The 21,426-nt window shown below is 44.2% G+C and overlaps 1 protein-coding gene across 1 annotated transcript; it reads left to right on the top strand.

Annotated features, from left to right (window-relative positions):
* Positions 1 to 889: 889 nt before the first annotated feature.
* On the top strand, positions 890 to 11,572 carry CHMP4B (charged multivesicular body protein 4B). Its single transcript, XM_072112188.1, has 5 exons — positions 890 to 1,217; positions 7,062 to 7,239; positions 7,548 to 7,662; positions 8,820 to 8,946; positions 10,184 to 11,572. The coding sequence occupies exons 1-5, from the start codon at positions 1,034 to 1,036 to the stop codon at positions 10,246 to 10,248; spliced, it is 669 nt and encodes a 222-aa protein (XP_071968289.1). The 5' UTR covers positions 890 to 1,033; the 3' UTR covers positions 10,249 to 11,572.
* Positions 11,573 to 21,426: the final 9,854 nt, after the last annotated feature.

The following is a 21,426-nucleotide window of genomic DNA, read 5'->3' as shown; positions in this document are numbered from 1 at the left end:
CGCAGTCTTGGGGCAATTATACTTGATGGGGGGCATTTATCATGGTGTACAAGCCATGTTGCAATTTCTTTCCCCCTCCTCCATGTCAAGTTGGTGCGATTCGCGAAGGGGGTCCTGCTGGGGTGGATGGGGCTGGGCTGAAGGACTTCAGAATTAATCCTGGCGCATGGTCATATGCTGGATATACACGATGGAAAGCCAAAGCCCTCAGTATATACTTTTTATTTATCATGACAGTCGTCAGGTTTTGGTTATAACTATTGAGGATTTGATTTGATTAAATTAATTTCAAGGCAACTTGTGACTAAAGGGTCAGATTTATGAAAATACATAAAAGAAAAACTCTCTGTTGCCCCATAACAACCAATCCAGCTACAGCTTTTATCTTTAAAGGGCACGTAAAAAAATGAAAGCTGCGCTGTGATTGGTTGGTATGGGCTATGAACCAGTTTTTCCCTTTTGGTAGTTTCATGACTCTCTCCCGTATCTTTTAATGACCGACTACGGTATGAGCTCACTACCACATGACTGTGACACTGAATTTCCCCGTGTAGCAATAACGCCATCTACGTCACATAACCCGCCCGCACACACCCAGGCTGAACACGCATGCGCGCCCGGCTCGCTGACGTCACATAACACTAGTTGCTAGTCATACGCTTCCGTACGAGGGGCGGACATATTTGAAGTGGGCAAAACTCCTTTTTACTAGCTATAAAATAATACAATATGGGCTATGAAAAATAAATATTTCAGACACGAAAAGCGCTAAACAAAGCACTGCCTCAAATATTAATATAATATACCAGAATTTAAGCAGCGTTGCCCGAAAGTAAAATGGCTTCCGGAGAGTCAGGAGAACCATCCCCTCATTCCGTATGAGGTCCCCGCGTGACTCGTTGACGTCAGCACGCTGGAGCTGACGGGACTAGTCCGGTTGTTGTCGTCGCCTTCTCCAGTGTTGGTCAGTGGAGCTGCAGGCCTGCGCTCTCGGGGTGTCCGTGTCGTAGAGTGACGTCCATACACCGGGGGAATGTCGGTGTTTGGGAAGCTGTTCGGTACCGGGGGCAAGGGGTGTAAAGGCCCCAGCCCCCAGGAGGCCATCCAGAAGCTGCGGGACACCGAGCTGATGCTCGCTAAGAAGCAGGAGTTCCTGGAGAAGAAGATAGAGCAGGAGCTGCTGACGGCCCGGAAGCACGGCACCAAGAACAAGCGAGGTGAGGGCCCTGGCCGGGTGTCTGCACCACCTCCATGTGTCTTATACCTCCCAGGGCATGATGGGAGTTGTAGTCTACATCCCCATCAGGTCATAAGTCACTAAAGTGGTCTGCACTACTGCTACTCACAGGTCTGCACCACTGATCGTCAGCGATGATCTTTTCCTATGTGTTATAGCTCCAGGGCATGCTGGGAGTTGTAGTTTACCTCCCCACCAGGTCATTAGTCATCAAGGTGGCCTGCACTACTGATACTGAAAGATCTGTACCACTGATTGATACTTACTACTGGGAGTTGTAGTTAACCTCACTGACAAGTAAAGTAATTAGTTACCAAAAGTGGTCTGCCCTACTGATACTGAAAGATCTTACCACTGATTGTCAGCAATGACTCTCTCCGTATGTGTTATAGCTCCCGGGCATGCTGGGAGTTGTAGTTTACCTCCTCACCTGACCATTAGTCATGGTGGTCTGCACTAGTGATACTGAACACCATCTCCACCACTGGTTTGATACTTATTACAATCCCCACACACATTCATTCAGGTGATATAGCTCCAGAGCATGCTGGGAGTTGTAGTATGTCCCACCACTTGGTTATTGGTAAATAAATTGTCCTGCACTACTGATAGAGATCTGCTCCACTGAATTTCAGCAGTGACAGCCTCCATATGTGTTTGTCTTTTGTAGTATATAATGATCAGGGCATGCTGGGAGTTGTCGTATTTCACAATGAGGGCACAGTGGTCTGCACTACTAGCGCTGTCCTAGATCTGCACTACTAAATGTTAGTAATTGCATCCCTGGATGTGTATATATACATATGATATAGCTTCAGGGTGGCCAGAGCATGCTGGGACTTGTATTATGTCTTCCCATCAGTACATTAATAAAGCGGAACTGTTGAGTGCCTCCCCATGTGTTTCCTTCTGTGTGGTCAGAGCATGCTGGGAAATGTCATTTTGTAATAGGTTGCAGATCACTGTCGGGTCTTTTTAGATCTGTAGATGTAATGATCATCTTCGGGTCAGTATAATATAACGTCCCCGGCAATCTGATGTCTGACCACTGGGGGTGCGACCCCAAAAGACCTTCAGTGATCTGATGCTGTCATTGTCTCTTATTCCTGTTTGGATTCAAGAATTAGGAGAAAAATTGACCCGTTTCTGTAATCTGGCTGTCCCTGTAATCTTGGTTGATCTTCTTGTTACATTGGTGATTTGCTGACTACCCACGCGTGGTCTCTGCTCGGTCACTGCAGTATAGCCAGGGGTTTTATGACTGGGTTTATCATTTTTGGACATTGAAGGATTTGTCCCACTAATGATACATGATGGTTGGAGTACTGGGACCCTGGAAACCATGTGAACCGTGCCATGGCTTATACACATGCCAAGAGAGTGCTGAATATCACCAATATAGAATAGGATAACACTTTATTAATCCCATTGGGAAATTGTTTTTTGCATCACTGTCCCTTTCGGTAAAAGGGCAATGGGGGACATTTACTTACAGTGTCGGTGTCTGCACTGGCTTTGTTACCGACCTGCTCTCGGTAAGAAGACACACATTTAATATTGTAGAGCTGTGCAGAGACATTTCTGGCGCCGAGACTATTTTCTGTCCCTGGGACCAAAATCTGTCCCGAGCACCAGAAATGTGTCCAACAGTCCCTGCTAGACCAGTTTTCTTTTGGTCTACTTTCCGCCAGTTTACAGCGCCCAAAAAGGGCTGCGACACATAGTAATTGTGTCTGAGTTTCCACTCCGCCAAAGCCACGCCCCTTTTCGGAGAAGAGTCGGAGCAGACGGAAAAAGTCATTTTTTTTCTGGCGCCGCCAGCTAATAAATAGGTCTCAGAGCAGAACATGTGGTGAGAGCGCCACAAAACTGTCGGAAACACCATAGTAAATGTCCCCCAATGAGATACTGCAAATTACAGCACAAGGAAAGGAAATTTCTCTCTTTTTTTTTGTAAGCTTTTTGAGCGCACACACAAAGCCACCTGTCCCGGCCCTCACTCCCTCTCAAGATGATCGTGTAAGTCCCTGGAAATTGTAATGAAATGGAGTTTGGTATCGCATGCGATACACGTGTCACTATAGTAAAACCTGAGGGTGCGTTCCATGTAGTCAGCATAGTCTCTCTACTAGACCATAAAACTGAGGTCACATCAACTCCACCTTAAGGTCAAGACCTCCATCTGGATTTAATGTAGAATCTTTATTTAAATTCTTTATGTTTTATATAGCGCCTACAGATTACGTAGCTTGCCTAATCGGTCCCTGTCCCCATGGGGCTCACAATCTAATCAACCTACCAGTATGTTTTGGAGTGTGGGAGGAAACCTACGACTCTGAGGAAACCTACGCAAACACGGAGAGAACATACAAACTCTTTGCAGATGTTGACCTGGATGGGACTAGAACCCAGGACTCCAGTACTGCAAGGCAGAAGTGCTACACACTGAGCCACCGTGCTGCCCTAAATCCTAAAAAATAAGTCATTCTTGCAATGACCCAAATGATAACCCCATTCAGAAACTGCACTGGGAATCCACACAGATTCCGTGGCCTCATTCTTGGATTGAAAATGTGGCTGAAGATCTGCAACTGAAAGTCTAAAATGGCAGGAAAGATGTCGATTTACACAAGTAAAAGATCCACATGAGTTTTATTAGATCTCATGGGATTTGATGTCGGTCTGGCGCAGTGGATTTCCACGTGGGCAATCTGTGCAATGTGGTTTGCGGCTCCCATTTAGTAGGTCTGGGAATGTGAATTTTACTTGGCACTAGTAAGATGACTTAAAATATGCTCAACGTCTATAGAAAGGTACAGGTGACTGCACAGGGAGCGGTGCAGGGGGATGACATTTAACCCTCGTCCCCTGGGTAGGGGGATCAGGTGTCGGCTCTGCAACGAGACAGGTAACTAAGGAAAGGCAGACAATGTGTTGGGATATTTTGGCCCCCTGTGTATTCTCTCCTCCCCCTGCATGCAGTGATTTATAGCCTGCAGTGTGTAAAGCAGGTGGAGCAGGGGAGGGCTGTGTATGGACAGGGAGGGGGTGCGTGTTACTAGGACAGTTGCTAGGTGTGAGGCGGCCGGTCAGGGTGCTGACACCATGTGCCATGGCTGCGCTCAGGAACTTTCTATGGCGGAGGCACAGGAGGCAGGTTGTAGCTTGCAGCATATTCAGCAGTGATCTGGGAATATGATCGCAGTGTAACCTCCTCTCATTCTTACTGCAAAATACTGAAATTCTTCAATTATTCCCAATACAAATGTTCTAGTTTTGCAAAAGAAAATGCTGCTTTAAAAAAAAGGTAAAGTAGGGAACCTGTCACCAAATTTTCCCCTAATAAACTATCAGGTAATGGATGGATGCAATGTCCTTCCTAGAATACCCTCTTGTCACATTTCACCTGTTTACCTATTAAAAAAAAAAGTTCTACAGTGTCATGTGAAAATGAGCAGAGACGAGTCATCCAAAGTAACAAAGGGTCGCGGCACTTCTTAAAAAGCAATGTATTCTTTATTTCTTCATTTTAAAATTGCAGAGGACATGGCAGAGAAGAGTCAGATTTTACCAGAGATGAGTCAAGTTTATAGGCTGCAGAGAGATTATTTCGTACTCCCCTATCTTCAGCGCTATAGGACCTATGGGAAACGTGTTGCTGGTGTCATATTGTAAAGATCACATCGGACCCGTGGTTCTGTGATCTACAAAATCTGAGATACAGGCAGTAAAAGACATGGTTGTAAATGCAAGCGGAAGATAAAAAATGAATTTTTAACCCGTGCCTCTGGTTCTGTAGCTCACAGAACCACAAGCCTCATGTGATCTGAAAGACGAGATTCTAGGTCTATTGGACCCAATTCTGAGACGTTTGAGGTGATGCTCTCCCTGCAGCCTCTAAACTTGACTCCTCCACGGAGGATTTTTTTTTTTTTTTGTATAGGTAAACTAGTGAGGGACTTCTAGAAAGGACATTTCATCCCGTACCTGGTGAATAGTTAATCTTTATCAGATTGTGGGGATCCAACCATCAATACCCTGTAGTGCTAATGCTTTCAGGGTTACTCCGGGATTTATTGTGTATTGATCAGTTATTCTTAGGATCAGCTGGGCAGGCGTCTACCGATCATAGTGCTGCACATTGTATAGTGGCTTTTCCTGGTATTGCAGAGGAAGTCCATTCACTTAAATGGGACTGAGCTTCCCCCAGGCCACGTGACATGACAGGGCTGTGCAGAAGTGGAGCTCCCCGGAGCAGCATCTCTGTGAAATAAGTTCTGTGCAGATGCTGAACTCCTGTCTTTCTGATAGTAATAACGTCACCTATTGATAGGTGATCAGAGATAATTTCAGCGTGGCTCCTTTTTTAAGGATTTTCCATTTTAAAATGGAAAATTCCTGGGAAGCCAGAGCCAGGGGGTAGGAGGAGGAGGGTGGAGTAATCAATACAAGGTAATACGATCTCCGATCCTGTCGTCTACAGCAGCGCGAAACTCAGTCCGTAAGTCCTATTTCATGGAACAACCACAATGCAGAGGACGGGACTCTGAGCATCATAGTGAGATGTGATGGAAGGAGTCCCTGCTTCCTCATTGTTATCATGATTGCTGCTCTGTGTCGCTGTTTAGCAGGGAAGTAGGGACTCCTTGCGGGGGATTTACCAGGGCTGGAGCAGTGTTTTTCTGAAATAGGCTCAGTTCCTGGTGCACGGCCCGGAGTTGAACCTATTTCCCTCCTCATCTCCTCGGCAGGAAGGCGGGCTGTCCAGCGGCATTGTAGGCTAGCACCTATATTCTAGGACCTGCCGTAGAAGTGCTGCACACAGGCCACTGGATATATATTTTCAGCCTGCGGCGGAGACAAATGTGCCAGCGAATGATACGTCTGATTAAAAAAAACGAAACTTTTTTTTATGTGCCAGCCCCCCCCCCCCCCCCCCCCCCCCCCCGGCCGACCGACCGCACACTACCAACTGGGCATGGGTGGTGAGGGTTATTCCCCACAGATCCAGTATTAATAGTCTATTCTAATAATCGGCCATCAGTATTATATTCTTATACTTGTTATCCATGGCCTCCTTCCTTTAAAATCATGCTAATGTGTCAGAAGGGCTCTGGGGTGTTACCAGAGCTTCTCTGTGCTGTAGCTTCACAGGCTGTGACACTGTGCAGGATTTCTCCCCCCCCCCCCCTCCCATTGGGTGAGATTACAGCAGGCAGAGGGAGGGGGGAAACTTTCAAGGGGGAGAGAGTGTAACAACCTGTGACGTTACAGCACAGAGGGGTTCTGGTAACATCCCCCTGAGCTGTTCTGATGTTTTAGCATAACTATATGCTATAAGTTTATAATAGAAGGAAGGAGGCCATGGATAACAAATATAAGAAGATTACCACAGTCACGGGGCCTGGATCTATGAGTAACTGTCCTTGGGTTATCTATGGTTGATTTTGATGGTTGATTTCCATTAAAGCAGCGGCAAATCCTTGCAATTTCCATCTACCTAATGTTACCTGGGCACTTGTTGAGAGAACGTCACTATAGCTGTGGTTGTCAGTTTTTGCTGCAGCTATCTGTTACATGGTACACAATGTGTGACCATTACATCAATCAGTGCAGGTAGAAGCGGCTGCGATCTCCGCTCTCACATCCGTGATGAATGTCATTTTGTGCAGTGTAATCTCTTTGGGGATGCGGTGTGTATGGCCGCTCATGGGGTGCTGGTGGGTACTGAGGAATTATAAAGATGTCCCTCTAAGTAGAGGGACATTTTATTCTCATATATGAGTAGTGATTTGTGTAAACTTTTTCTCCTTGTGTCCCCCAGCTGCCCTACAAGCCCTCAAACGCAAGAAGCGATACGAGAAACAGTTGGGGCAGATCGACGGGACGTTATCTACTATCGAATTCCAGAGGGAAGCCCTGGAGAATGCCAACACAAACACAGAAGTCCTCAAGAACATGGGCTTTGCTGCTAAAGCCATGAAGGCTGCCCATGACAACATGTGAGTAACCCGTAGTGATGGTCAGCACTGTTACACTGCCCACTCACCCGACAGAGCGCCTAGTAGGCACAGCCTGGTCTGTAGTGGTGAGATGCAAGTAGTAATAGTCTGGTGTCCTGGTGCCTTCTGTAGTTGTGACTGCGGAATTTGCTGCTACTCATAACTACCGGGAATACAAGGACAGCGCTGCCCCCAGATGACTTAGTGACCCTGTAACCTACAGCCTGGAAATACAGATCAGAGGATCACGAGGGACACTGTAATGTACGTGTGATACCTTGTGTCGCTCACGTTTCCTCTCTCCGCAGGGATATCGATAAGGTCGATGAACTCATGCAAGACATTGCTGAGCAGCAGGACCTGGCGCAGGAAGTCTCCGACGCAATCTCCAAACCTGTCGGCTTTGGTGATGAGTTTGATGACGTAAGTAGCCGGATACCGTTATCGATTAATTTTTTTATTTTTTGCCTGGTAGGGTCCATATTGTGCAGAAGTATGTAGATGTATCTAACTTGGATGGTAAGAACACAACCTATGACATGGGGGTTAAACTAGTGCACATTGTTGCTACCAACAAAAGATTAGGAAACCTACAATCAAAATCCATCATGATAAACCAGGGACATTACTCATAGATTCAGACACCGTGACTGCGATAATCTTCTTGTATTTGTTATCCATGGCCTCCTTCCTTCTAAAATAAACTTTTCAAATTGCTAATGAGAGAGGCTTTGGGGATGAGCTGCAGCTTCACAGGCTGTTACACTGTCTCCCCCTCCCTTCTGCCTGCTGTAATCTCACACAATAAGAGAGAGAAGTGCTGTGAAGCTACAGGAAGGAGGGGTTCTGGTAACGCCCAGAGATTCCTTCTTGCTCATTACCATTTTTAGGAGGACTGAAGTCATGGATATAAGAAGATTATTAAAGTCACGGTGCCTGGATCTATGAGTAATGTCCCTGGTTATCCATGCTTGATTTTGCTAGGTAGGTAGGTTTCATTTAAAGGGGTTGTCCATCTTCATATAGTTGGATTAGCGGGGCCCTGCCCCATCACTAATCAGCTGTTTAGCACCATGTAAACACAGATGGAAGCAGGAAATTCCTTGGCCAACCTTTGAATCTCCCACGTATCATATGGATTGGTGTACAAAGTATCCCCTGTTACATGAAGCTCGTTCTTGATTATGCTCGTTCATCATTGCAATGTAAAATTTGTGTGAGGCTGCAGATTTCGGCCTTGTTTTGTCCTCCTGTTGGGATTATAGGCGGCCTGGTTTCCGGCAGCAATGACTATATTTAGCCGGTTTGTGCTCGGCCCCTGTAATTAGCACAATGCCAGGCTACACACTTGGTTGCTGGCATAGAGATTACAGAAGCAAGTCACGGTAAGGCTGACTGTACAGTAACATGTCAGGACTCCTGTAACGCTCTGTGAGCACAAGCTCCTCTTAGTAGCGGCCATTTGCCACGTCTCATTTGTAAAGGGATAAGAGCCTTAAATAACCCTCTGCCGCACTGCACGGGGCTACAGTCTGTGTATGGACCTACAGCGTCTTATTCTAACAATCTGTCTATTCCAGGATGAGCTGATGGCTGAGTTGGAAGAACTAGAACAGGAGGAACTAGACAAGAATCTTCTGGAGGTCCAGGGTCCAGAAACTGTACCACTTCCAAATGTGCCTGCAGCTTGTCTACCCGCAAAGCCTGGTGAGTGCAGCGCCGTGTAGTGCAGCGCCGTAGTTGTATTCTCCTGGTATGAACAATGCACTTGGCCTTGTCTGGAGTGTTCCTTGTGATGGTGAATATCACAATGACCTTACAAGCGACTCATTCCATGTACTGTACTTTTGGGGAAGTAGGGATTGAACACATTACATACACATGTTCTCTTCATCTGCATCTGTTGTGTTTGACAAGAACAGAAATGTATCATGATATTTATAGAGCATCATTAGTTCCATGGTTCTGTACAATCACTAAGGCGATCACATACATTACATTAAGAAACAAATACAAAAGTACAGTGATCAGGAGACAAGCGGGAGGAGGACCCTGCCCGTGAGAGCTCAGTCTATATGATATTGTTCCTCATCCAAAATAAAACCAGATGGATCTCTTTCATAGTCAAGATGATCCACCAGTGCTTGTTATGCCATAGGCACCATGTACGGAAACAGCAATGCAAATGTGAACAGGGCCTTATCCAGTTCTTCTCGCAAAAGCTTCATAAAGAGGTGTAACTAGGATGGAGGCTCTGGGTATCACTCGATAGCCCAGATCCATTTGATGCATACAGATTTGGGTTAGTAACAATAGGGCTGTATAGTATGCGATTTGTGCTTGGGCTAAGTTCACACAGTGTATTTTCTTTTCAAATCTTTTTATTGAATACTTGACAGATAACAAAACCACTGAAACTTACAATCTGAAAGACATTTGATGCAGATTTTTCTGCTGGAAAATCTGTGTCTTAATTTGCCATAGTGTTTTCTGTAGCACAGTTAGTCCGGTATGCCCTGTGATTTTCATCGGTTATAGGGATTGGCTTCTTGACATTAATAGGATGTGGATTTTCACACATTTCCAGACAGGGAAAATTTGTGCCAAAAAAACCGCTGTGTGAACATAGTCTAGCAGTGGTGTATGCAAGAATGGAGGCAGCGCTCATCTAAAACCCTTGGGGTGCGTCCACACGATCAGGTTTTCAGATGCAGTTTTTTAAAAGCCAAAAGCCGGTTTGGATGATAATGGGTGAGAACAAATCATTGAGAGAAGCTGCTCCTTCCCTCCCCCAACTCCACTCCTGGTTTTGAACTGTATCTGAAAACCTGAACATATGAAAGCAGCCTTACAATACTGGATAAGTCTCATTGAATCTTGTAATGCATCTGCTTACCATATGTATTAAACGTACTTACATTTTTAAAATCTTTTTACTTTTTAGCCAAGAAAAAGCAAGAGGAGGATGACGACGATATGAGAGAATTAGAAAACTGGGCATCGGTGTAAATTCTGTAGACGAGGTCCACTAAAAAGAGAGACTGATAACTTGTTGGAGTTGGTTGTACATATATACATGGGATGGAAGGGGGAGGGGTACGGAAAAGGACTCTGCGTCTTTCTTCGCCCCTGCTACTTTCTCTGCCTGATGCCTGGAACGTGAATCCATTACAAACAAAACTGAATGGTCGGTCGCGGATCATCCTTGGCCGGATTTGATATGGTGACGAGGTTCGTCTCTTTCACATCCATCACGATAAGTCCAGCGTTTGGCTCTGGCTGCTGATGGCGTCTAGACTGCCATCCCCCAATCCTTGACGGTTGCTTCCCCTGTCTGCTTGGCCTCACGTGCCTGTGCTCTCAATAAACCCCGGACTCCATTACTTCCTTACCTCTGATCGTGTCCTAAAGTAGCAATGTGCCGCACAGTATACACCACTGCGGGTATCGCTGGCCCTAGTCACACTACACAATGTCTCGTCTAGTCTTAGGACCCTCTTCCACCGCTCAGTCTCTTCTGTGTATTCCTCAATTACCCATTTGGTTCATCTCAGGTCCGTTCAATATATATTTTGCTTGTGTTGCATAATATAAGGAGATGACTAAAGGAATATTATTACCTAGGAGTAGACCGGGTTAGAGGTAAACAATTGGGGTCGTGTGGATGACACTAGGTGGCGCCGTTACAGCACACAAGCTCTCCGGTGCATACAGGATGATGAATTGTATAGGTTGTAGTGATGTCCCCTTCTGTCCGCATCACGTTGCGATCGCTGGCCTTCATTCCCTTCACCAATACTTTGTTTACAAGCATCTCGGAGCCTTTCTTCAATCACCTCACCCCCTCCACCATGTGATCTTCTCTGCCGGCAGTAGATCACCGGCCTAGAAGAGATCCATTATTTAGGAAACGTCATAATAATTTAATTTCAGAGCTGTATTTCTTCACACCGGTCATGTTACTGTTTAGTTTGGATGATACGTCTGTGCGTGTGCTATGGTTTTTTTTTTTGTTTGTTTTTCTCCTCCCTTTTATTTAGTTTGCACTTTCTAATAAAAAAAAATCTCTATATTCCTATCTTGTTTTTATGAAAAAAAATTTGCCCTTTTTATTGTTTGCTTTATCCCCTTAATAAGTGCAACCAGGAAGAGGAGGCGGCGCTCTGGAAGAAGTGCTTGTATCTATAGAGTGATGGGCCGCACCGCTCTAGCTTTGTACATGGAGTGAATGTATTTTGCAATACTGTATGTCCCTGTTTATAACATTTCCGAATTACTTTCAGACTGCATTCGCTCTGACTCATGATAAAATAAAATCTATTTAGAAAAGTGATCTCTTCTCTAATCCGAAGCTCGGTCCCGGTGTCATAAAAAACTTTTACATTTTTTTTTTGTTTTTTAATGTTGATTGCACATTAAATGGCAAATTACCATGTTTAAAGCGGAACTGAGTTATACATAAAATCATATAACTGAACAGTGCAGGTGATGATGGTAAACTTTGTGATATACTTTATTTTAGAAATATTTTCCTGTGTCTTTTTTTTTTAAATCTCTTTATTCCTGGAGAAAGCCGAAAGCTGATTTACACAGACAGCTGAGAGAGAAAGGAACCTGAGGTTCTAACCCTAATGACACAACTCTGGATAGTCTTGAATGATCAAGGGCGGTAGTCTCTAGGGATGTAAAGAATTAATGATTAGCCTCCTTATCTGTCTGAAGTGGATGGTGCTCAGAAGGTTTTCATATAGTCAAAACAGCAAAGGGAAAAAATTGTTGTAGCTCCTCTGTTACAGCCTCTGGTTGATGCACGTCACGGATTTCACACAGACCAAGTGCGTTTGATTCTGAGAAATAAGAAGCAATGAATCCAAGTCCAGAGAAAATTAAAACTTCATCTTCATTAAAGATTACAAAAAGTTAAAAAAAAAACACGTGTGTCTCGTCAATGGCTTGTTACAAGGTGGTAGGTGTAGCCTGATTGGCCAACATGTTTCTTGTGTCATCTGACACTTTTACTCATGGTTCAGAAGGTATTCATATACACTGCTCACTACAGGAGAAAGGCACAGAGCAGTTATTTTTTTTTTTATTTTTTTTTTTCAATTAAAACATTTTTATATCATCACAATTGGCTGCTCTGCTCGTTTCTGAAATGGAAATAATTGCTTTCAAGGTTTAGTCACTCTTAAAAGGACATCTACCACCAGGATGAAGGATTGTAAACCATGCACACTGACATACTGGTGTGTGACCCCTCTGGAAGGATCTGCTCTTTTAGCTCTGGGTTTTGCAAAGAAAAAAAAAAAAGCTTTAAAGAGGACCTGTCACCCTGAAAAAGCCCCCCACCAAATGTGCCCCTTTCTATATCTGCAATTTATTTTTTAAATTTATGTTTGGAAGAGCAGCTGCATCATGGAGAGCCTGATGCTGCAGCCTGATCCTACAGGTCCCCGCTGATGGGCTTTGAGGGGGAGTGTCTGCTGCCCCCTTATGAATACTTTCCAAGCATAAATTAAAAACATAAACTTTCCAAATTTTCATGGCATAGATATTACCGGCCCTCTATAAGTCCGTATGGTTCCCCCTCTCTCCAGTCTTGGGGGGGCGTCTTAACGCTTATCACCATTGTTCTTTCTCGGCTCAGTAACCTCGCTGTAATCTTCATTAGAGTCTTAATCGCTGCTAATTACTTGTCGGACAGGCGCAGAGAGCATTTTATGCTACGATGCTCTGAAAAACAAGAAATTAAAGCATGGCATATGTTACAAACATTAGGGGAGATTTATCAGAAGGGTCTTAGAGCTGCCTGTGGTGACCAATCAGAACTCGCCTTTCAATTAATAGCTGTAGGAAAATGAGAGCAGAGCTCTGATTGGTCACCATGGACTGCTCTAAGAGACTTATGATAAATCTCCCCATTGTAATTGTCCTCAGAATGTCATGTGTGACTGTGGCCCTACTAACGCCACTATCTATTTATTGATTATAGAAACAAGAATGCAGAAACGTATGGCCAAGACAATGAATACTTTATTAGTATATAATTACACCACAACACGAGAACAGAATAAAAACATTAAAAATGTGAACAAAGTCAGAGTAGATATTCAGGATAAACCAAGCATGTGGTAGTTGCTGGTTATCCTGAATAACACCAGCTCCCCCATGTAGCAATGTACATGTACACCGATATCATATACAACAAGCTCAGGACATAGCAATCTAGTGATAACACATAGCTCCCAACCCTCCCGGACTGGCCGGGACAGTACAGGTTTTGTTTTTACCTCTGCTCCGCGGTCACAGGCAGCTGGGAGTTTGTCCCGGATATTCCCTCCAGGTCCTGCACTGGCTGGGGTTGTCCCAGCTCTGTGTCGTGCCTAGTAAATACTTTCAAAGCCTGAACCTTCGATACTGAATGACTTCTACAAACATTGGGCAGGGAATCCTTTTCAGAGATGTGTCAAGTTAGCCACGTCATCAAGGGAGATATCACCATCTGTCCATATATAGTCCACATCTCCTAGGGTTCCCCCAGACACTGGGTTTAATTAAATAATTTTTTGCCCAGCCCAGGATTCAAATCCAGACCCTCTGCAGTCCAACTGCCATGGACACACAGAGCCTCTATCCACTAAGCTATGAGCTCAGTGATTATCTATCTGGGGATTTTTGGTAACTAAGAGTTGTTACCTGTTACTGTGACACAGACTTAATGCACTGATATATAGAGAGGGATCTTCTCAGAGATTATTATTGTAATTATGGAGACAATTATTATTATTATAAATTTTATTATGTGTTATTATTGTGATGTCACACAGGTGAACGACTTGTTATATCCCCGGTCATGTGATGTCACACAGGTGCACGGCTTGTTATATCCCTGGTTATGTCATGTCACACAGGTGCACGGCTTGTTATAACCCTGGTTATGTGATGTCGCACAGGTACATGCACACTTGTGTTACATCACATGACCAGGGATATAACGAGCCGTGCACCTGTGTGACATCACATGACCAGGGATATAACGAGCCGTGCACCGGTGTGACATCTCATGATCAAATATATAACGAGCCGTGCACCTCAATGACATTACATGACCAGGGCTATAACGAGCCGTGCACCTGTGTGACATCACATATGACCAGGGATATAATGAGCTGTGCACCTGTGTGACATCACATGTCCAGGGATATAACGAGCTGTGGTCCTGTGTGACATCACATGACCAGGATACAACAATCCGTGCACCTGTGTGACGTCACATGGCCAGGGATATAGCAAGCCACACACCTGTGTGACATCACATGACCAGGGATATAATGAGCCGTGCACCTGTGTGACATAACATGACCTGGATATAATGAGCCACGCATCAGTGTGACATAACATGACCTGGCATATAATGAGATGTGCACCTGTGTGACATCACATGACCAGCGATATACAAGCCGTGCACCTGTGTGATGTCACATGACCAGGGACCGGTGTTTATACACAGGAATTAAACAACAAAGCTTCCTATAGAAGGACAACAAACAGAGATCTAGAAAACTGTGTGGAACTGAGACAGAAAATATTTTTGTATAGTTGTATACCTTTCCTTATACAAAAAGTAACATTTATTTTCTTAAGCGGGATCAATCCCTTTAAGTAAGTAGCAACAATGTGCATTACACCACTAGACACTGACCCTCCATATATCGTCTATTACATCATCCCATCCATGGAGAGAAGTGCTTGGCGCTCGGCAGCCATTACCCTGCACCAGTCTGGGGTTATTATTCGAGAATTGCAGCGGCAGCAGGACGACCTCACACAGAGACAGAAAAGCGTAAAATAAACTGCGGATGAAAGTTTTGTGATGGCGAAGCCTTCCTATGATTAGTCCCCGCTCACCTTCCCTGTCACAGCGTCTTACTGACCAGAGCCAAGCAAACAGCTTCACTTTCTAATGGATAATCTGCTGAGTGTGGTTATGGATTTCTTAGGAAATGTAATGTATCCAATATATCAGCGGGATACAAGCCCCACACCAGACATGGAAGGATTTATGCGACACAAGTTCTTCTCCTGCCAATAGGAGCCGGAGATTTACCGGAGGAGCCGCAGTAAGACAACCTAATCCTTCCCTCAATTTCCTCCAGACAAATATTTGGGTTTCTTTATTTATTTGTATTTACAATAAGAAAGAAAAAGGGAAAACAACCGGATGAAGGTAACATATTCCATATGTGGGAATGGAAGTTCTCTTTAGTTTTGGCCGCTATACTTCCGGGATACTGCAAGGTGTGGCGGAAATGTGATGTAAAAGATTATACATTTTAGAATAATTACAATAATTATTATTTTTCTAACAATATCTAGAAAAATACTATCATTGTCCTCCTGTTCAGCAGTGTCATTGCACCGCATACAAATATCATATGAGGAGAGTCTAGATGCTTAGTCAGTGACTACAGGACTGATCAGACACAGACAGAATTTGCATCTAGTACCTCACAGGTGATATATCTCCTCCTTCGGATTCAGAACTTCATGGTGACTTTGTTCAGCCGTGATTTGTGTCTTGGGAATTTCTTTGGACCCTTGCAGCACATTTCCAAACTGCGTCCCTAAAAATACCACAGTCACTTCTAGTATAATGTCCCACACTGTGCTGCAAAATAATACATACTGACTATACTGTGCCCCTGCAAATATCATACTTTGCTCCCCTCCCTGCATACAGAAAAAAACCCATAACAAAACCACACTGCATATATATATATATAATACTGTAACCTTAACCCCTGCAGGCTAATGGACTTAAATGTACGGCCGGTTTGCAGGTGCCTAGCTGCAGACGGACACACATTTACGTCCAGCAAGAGTGATGTGTATATTACTGCTGACACCCTGCCTCCGTTCACGGGTGTTAACTAGAGATGAGCGAGCATTAAAATGCTCGGGTACTCGTTACTCGAGCCGAACATTTCCTGATGCTCGAGTGCTCGTTACGAGTAACGAGCCCCATTGAAATCAATGGGAGACCCGAGCATTTTTTAGTAAAATTAAAAACTGAACGAGCACTGTTCAGTGCAGATGTTTTCACTAAAAGAACAGAGTGAAAGAACACTGCAGAACAGATTGCAGATGTTCGCAAACATCTGCGATCTGTTCCGGAGACACGCGTGCAGAACGATGTTCTCTGCAATAGTATTTGAAGAACAATATGTGTGAAGAACAACTTGCAGATGTTTGGAAACATCTGCAAGTTGTTCTTCACACATATTGTTCTTCAAATACTATTGCACCGTGCAAGTGTGTCTCCGGAACATCTGCGATCTGCTCCGGAGACACGCGTGCAGAACGGTGTTCTCCGCAATAGTATTTGAAGAACAATATGTGTGAAGAACAACTTGCAGATGTTTGACAACATCTGCAAGTTGTTCTCTACACATAATGTTCTTCGAATACTATTGCAGAGAACACCGTTCTGCACGGGTGTCTCCGGAGCAGATCGCAGATGTTCGCGAACATCTGCAATCTATTCTGCACTGTGTTCTTTCACTGTGTTCTTCAATTAAATGATTAAATTAAATGTTTTAATTGTATTTTTTTACTGTTCTTTACTTTTTTTTTTTAAATTAAATGCTCGTTATCGAGCAGGGCAAATCCTCGTCCGAGCAACGAGCCGGTCCGAGTATGCTAATATTCGACCAAGCATCAAGCTCGGACGAGTATACTCGCTCATCACTAGTGTTAACCCCTTTTTAACCATTTTAAGATGGCCCCCACACAATATAGTGAAGACAGCTGGCCCTTTGTTTTATGTAGTGGCCAAGAAGAGAGTATGTAGGTACGGCCCCAATAGTGACATATTGATGGCCTATCTGTATTGATACTGCGGCCAGCCTGGCTGTGGTCATGAGTTAAACAAATACATGGTGGCTCAGCGGTTAGCACTACAGCCTTGCAGCACTGGGTTCCTGGGTTCATGTGCCATCCAGGTCAACATCTGCAAAGAGTTTGTATGTTCTCTCCGTGTTTGCGTGGGTTTCCTCCAGGTTCTCCAGTTTCCTCCCACACTCCAAAACATACTGGTAGGATGATTAGATTGTGAGCCCCATTGGGGACAGGGACTGATTTGGCAAGATCTGTGCAGCGCTGCGTAATCTGTGTGCGCTATATAAATAAAGGAATTATTATAAATACCACATCTGTGCTCATAAAGTTGTAATTGTGCTTTATGACCTTATTGGTATCTTATGGAAACTCTGTGCCCAGCTTAGAGGGAGCCCTGACTATGATGGCCAATTTTCCCCTAAGCTGAGCATTCTGGAAAGTTAACACACTATACCAATGAACTCGACAAACCAAATACCATCAATACCTGCCTGCAAGGTGCAATCATTTTTACAGAGTTGTCAACTTTCAGCATTGATATTGTTTGTAAAATGAAAAGTTAGACAATTTTGTAATATACTTTCTGTATCATTTCCTCAAAGTTTTCTAGATCTCTGATTGTTCTGCTCGGATCTTTACAGGTCCCTGATCATGTGATGTCACACAGGTGCTCGCCTCGTTATATCAGAGAAAGTAATTAGAGCTGTGTATAATAATGAGCCGTGCACCTGTGTGACATCACATGACTAGGTGCAATGTGCTCCCACCAGGGCACTTTTCAGTGTGGGGGCAGCTAGAGTCCCCTGGTACCCGAGTGGCTGGCGTAGAATGCAGCCTAGCGCTATTCGGGTTACAGGTAGCTTGGACCAGTGAGTGGATGCAAGAAGAGGGGGCAGCCGTGATGAGATGGATGGTTCCCCCTGGGGTACTTCCTGTGATGTTAGAGGCAGCCAGGGATCACACGTGGAGACAGAGGTTATGAATTTCAAACTCACAGTCTCTTTATTCCAAGACTCCAAAACAACAACGGTAACAGTCCGAGGTAATGGGTCCTTTCTGCCAGGTCCGAGGTAGCTGGTGGCTGGATGTGGTCTGGTGTAGCTCACAGCCCAGGTTATGGTTTATAGCTGGAGAAGAAGGTTTGGCCGCTGGTAGTCTCTTGCAGGCCGTGTGCTGTGTCTGAGTGCTGGAGCAGATTGAGGATAATGAGGAGCTCATTGCATTTTAGTCTGTGTGGTCTCCAACCAATGAGCACCTCAGATCAGGATTAACATTGTATAACATTATAATGTCAACATTGATAAATTTAACCCTTTCCTTCAGGCAGATGGAGATACAGCTGCAATACCAAAAGTGAGCAGCAGATGGTGGAAAATACTAAGGAATAATTAGAGCAACATAGAAAACGTCACATAGAACCACCTAGATTGCTGGATCGTAGGATGGATTTGGCCAAACTCTATTCTAGTAGCAAGGAGTCAAATATAGTGTAAAGATTTGCAATGTGCAATTTGCAATTTCCCAACAGCAGGAAATTTGACAGGGATATAACGAGCCGTGCACCTGTGTGATGTCACATGACCAACGATATGATGAGCTGTGCACCTGTGTAACATCACATGACCAAGGGAATAATGAGCTGTGCACCTGTGTGACATCACATGACCGGGGATATAACAGGCAATGCACCTGTGTGACATCACTTGACCAGGGATATATAAAGAGCCGGGCACCTGTGTGATTTCACTTGCCAAGAGATATAACGAGCCGTGCACCTGTGTGACTTCACATGACCAGGGATATAACAAGCTTTGCACCTGTGTGACATCACATGACCAGAGATATAACAAACTGTGCACCTTTGTAACATCTCATGACCAGGGATATAACGAGCAATGCACCTGTGTGACATCACATAAACAAGGATATAACAAGCTGTGCACCTGTGTGACATCACATGACCAGGGATATATAAAGAGCCGTGCACATGTGTGACATCACATGACTAGGGATTTAACGCACCATGCACCCGTGTGACATCACATGACCAGGGATATAACGTGCTGTGCACCTTTGTGACATCACATGACCAGGGATATAATGAGCCGTGCACCTGTGTGACATCACATGACCAGGGGCATAATGAGCCCTGGACCTGCGTGACCAAGGAGTGGTTTTATCCACAGGAACAATGAAGCTTCCTCTAGGTCACAGGATACAGTGCTTATAATCCTCTTTTCTCCAATGCCAAAATTGGGGCTCATTTACTATGGGTCGCACACACACACACTTTTGCCGGACTGTGCACCTTTTTGGGGGATTACACCACAGGTATTTAACATGTGTGTGTGCTGGATAATTCACCAGGAAGAAGAAGGTGAACTCCGGTGGACCTGAGCGGGGAAGCGACACATGCAGGATATCGGGTGCACGATTTTTAGTGAATCGCGGCACAGTGCATTATCGTTGGACAGGGTAAGTAAATGAGCCCCATTGTCTTCATGCAGATGCATAGAAATACAACTTAAAGGTACTTCACTTGCTGGAAAATCCCAGGTCAAAATCCTCTGTTTGTGGATTAACCCATATTTTCTATATTCTCAGCAACATCCTTTAGGGTCAGTTCACACAGCAAACTTGATTTTACCCCGTTCAAATACCACTGTGTGAATAAGCGCATTAAAAGTAATGAATAATATTAGATTGTTATGGAAACGATGACTATAGGGTTCCGTCCTGTTCTAGTCGGACACATTATTACACTGTAATAGCCACTACTGCTCCATCATTCCCTGTCATTTTATCACTCAAATGGTCAGAATCGCTTTCATACATTATTCTCTATTTATATTCAGCCCATTAGATCTAATATATATGTGTTACATTCTGTCACGAAGCGGAATATTCACCATTTCATCTTCGAAAGGATATTATGTAAAAAGTAGGATCGGAGATTGAAAGGCGGCAATCTAATTCTGCATGCAAGTCAGCCCTCCGCCTCGTCTCTAACCCCTGTTGCTTTTAAGATTGACAGCCGAGAATAACATCGTATGTTTAGTGTCACCGGCTGTCCCTGGTGATTTTAACATGACAGACGGAGCAATGTCATCACCATTGCCCACCACTAGGGGGCGCTCTTGTACCACCGCTGTCCTGGAGAACATGGCAGCATGTGTGGAGGTGTCAGATCTCATTTACTATAGATGTGTTATAAAGGAAGGACTATAAAAACTGGAAACACGACAGCAAGCGGCCCAAACATTGCAAAATTATACGTGTTTACATGACAGAGTGTTTCACAAGTTTACATTGCTACAAAATCTTCCATAATCTGCAGCTGTGACTGTACTAAAGATGTTTAATTAGGAATTCCGGCATCTCCTTGCCCAATACTGTGCGATAGTCCTAAAAAATACCATAAGCGCAACACTGAGGCCAGTTATTTACGAACCGAGGGTCGAATACTACAAGTGGTCAGTAAAATTCTATGATTTTGATCAGAGTTTGGTCAGATTTCCGATTTTAAAGGCGTTGGCCACTTTACCTCATGTGCGGGGGGCAGGTAATTAGGTAATTTACTAATATACATCTATTAATATTTCTGCTCTGCTTTCTTGATATGTAAAGTGAAGCCTCCTGTCTTTTACCTCATCATTTTACCTCATGTCTTTTACCTCATCAGTCAGACATTCCTGACCATAAAATGGCCGCAGATGGAGGGTCATGGGATCTCTAACTGCCAGGACCTTGATCTTACATGAATACTATCAAAAGGTCCTGCAGGGCAATTGTTCATGGACAGTTAGAGATCACATGACCCTCCATCGGCGGCCATTTTATGGACAGGAATCTCTGGCTGGTGAGGTAATAAAGAGGAGGCTTCACTTCACATATCACTTATACACACAACTCGGATAAGAGAAACACATACTGCATTTTTCTCAATTAGGATTGGATCAATGGACTATGAAACATAGATTTATCAGAAGTATCTAAAAGCAGAACTGTTGGCAACCAATAAGAGCTCAGCTTTCATTTTCCCACAATTGTTTATCAAATTAAATCTGAGCTCTGATTGGTTTTAATGGCCAACTAGAACATTTTTACCTCAGAAACGTCTGATAAGTGGTCAGGAGTGCGCAGGAATGCTCTGTGCCGGCCCACTCCGTTGGGGACTGTGCCCACGTGGCGTGGAGGTGGCGCGGCCACTTCAATAACCACAATTTCTTGCATTGAGAAAGTATTTGCGATGATTTCAGTGCTCACTGATAAATGTCCCCCATAATCTAC

This window comes from Engystomops pustulosus, chromosome 6 (assembly GCF_040894005.1).
Source record: "Engystomops pustulosus chromosome 6, aEngPut4.maternal, whole genome shotgun sequence".
NCBI lineage: Eukaryota > Metazoa > Chordata > Amphibia > Anura > Leptodactylidae > Engystomops > Engystomops pustulosus.
This window is presented reverse-complemented; position numbering and strand designations above follow the sequence as displayed.

Bases quoted from the DNA above. Each gene is read 5' to 3' on its own strand.
- CHMP4B (XM_072112188.1), top strand. From the start codon at position 1,034: ATGTCGGTGTTTGGGAAGCTGTTCGGTACCGGGGGCAAGGGGTGTAAA. The intron at 7,240-7,547 runs GTGAGTAACCCG...CTCTCTCCGCAG, and splicing joins AAGGCTGCCCATGACAACAT to GGATATCGATAAGGTCGATG. The intron at 8,947-10,183 runs GTGAGTGCAGCG...TTTACTTTTTAG, and splicing joins TTGTCTACCCGCAAAGCCTG to CCAAGAAAAAGCAAGAGGAG.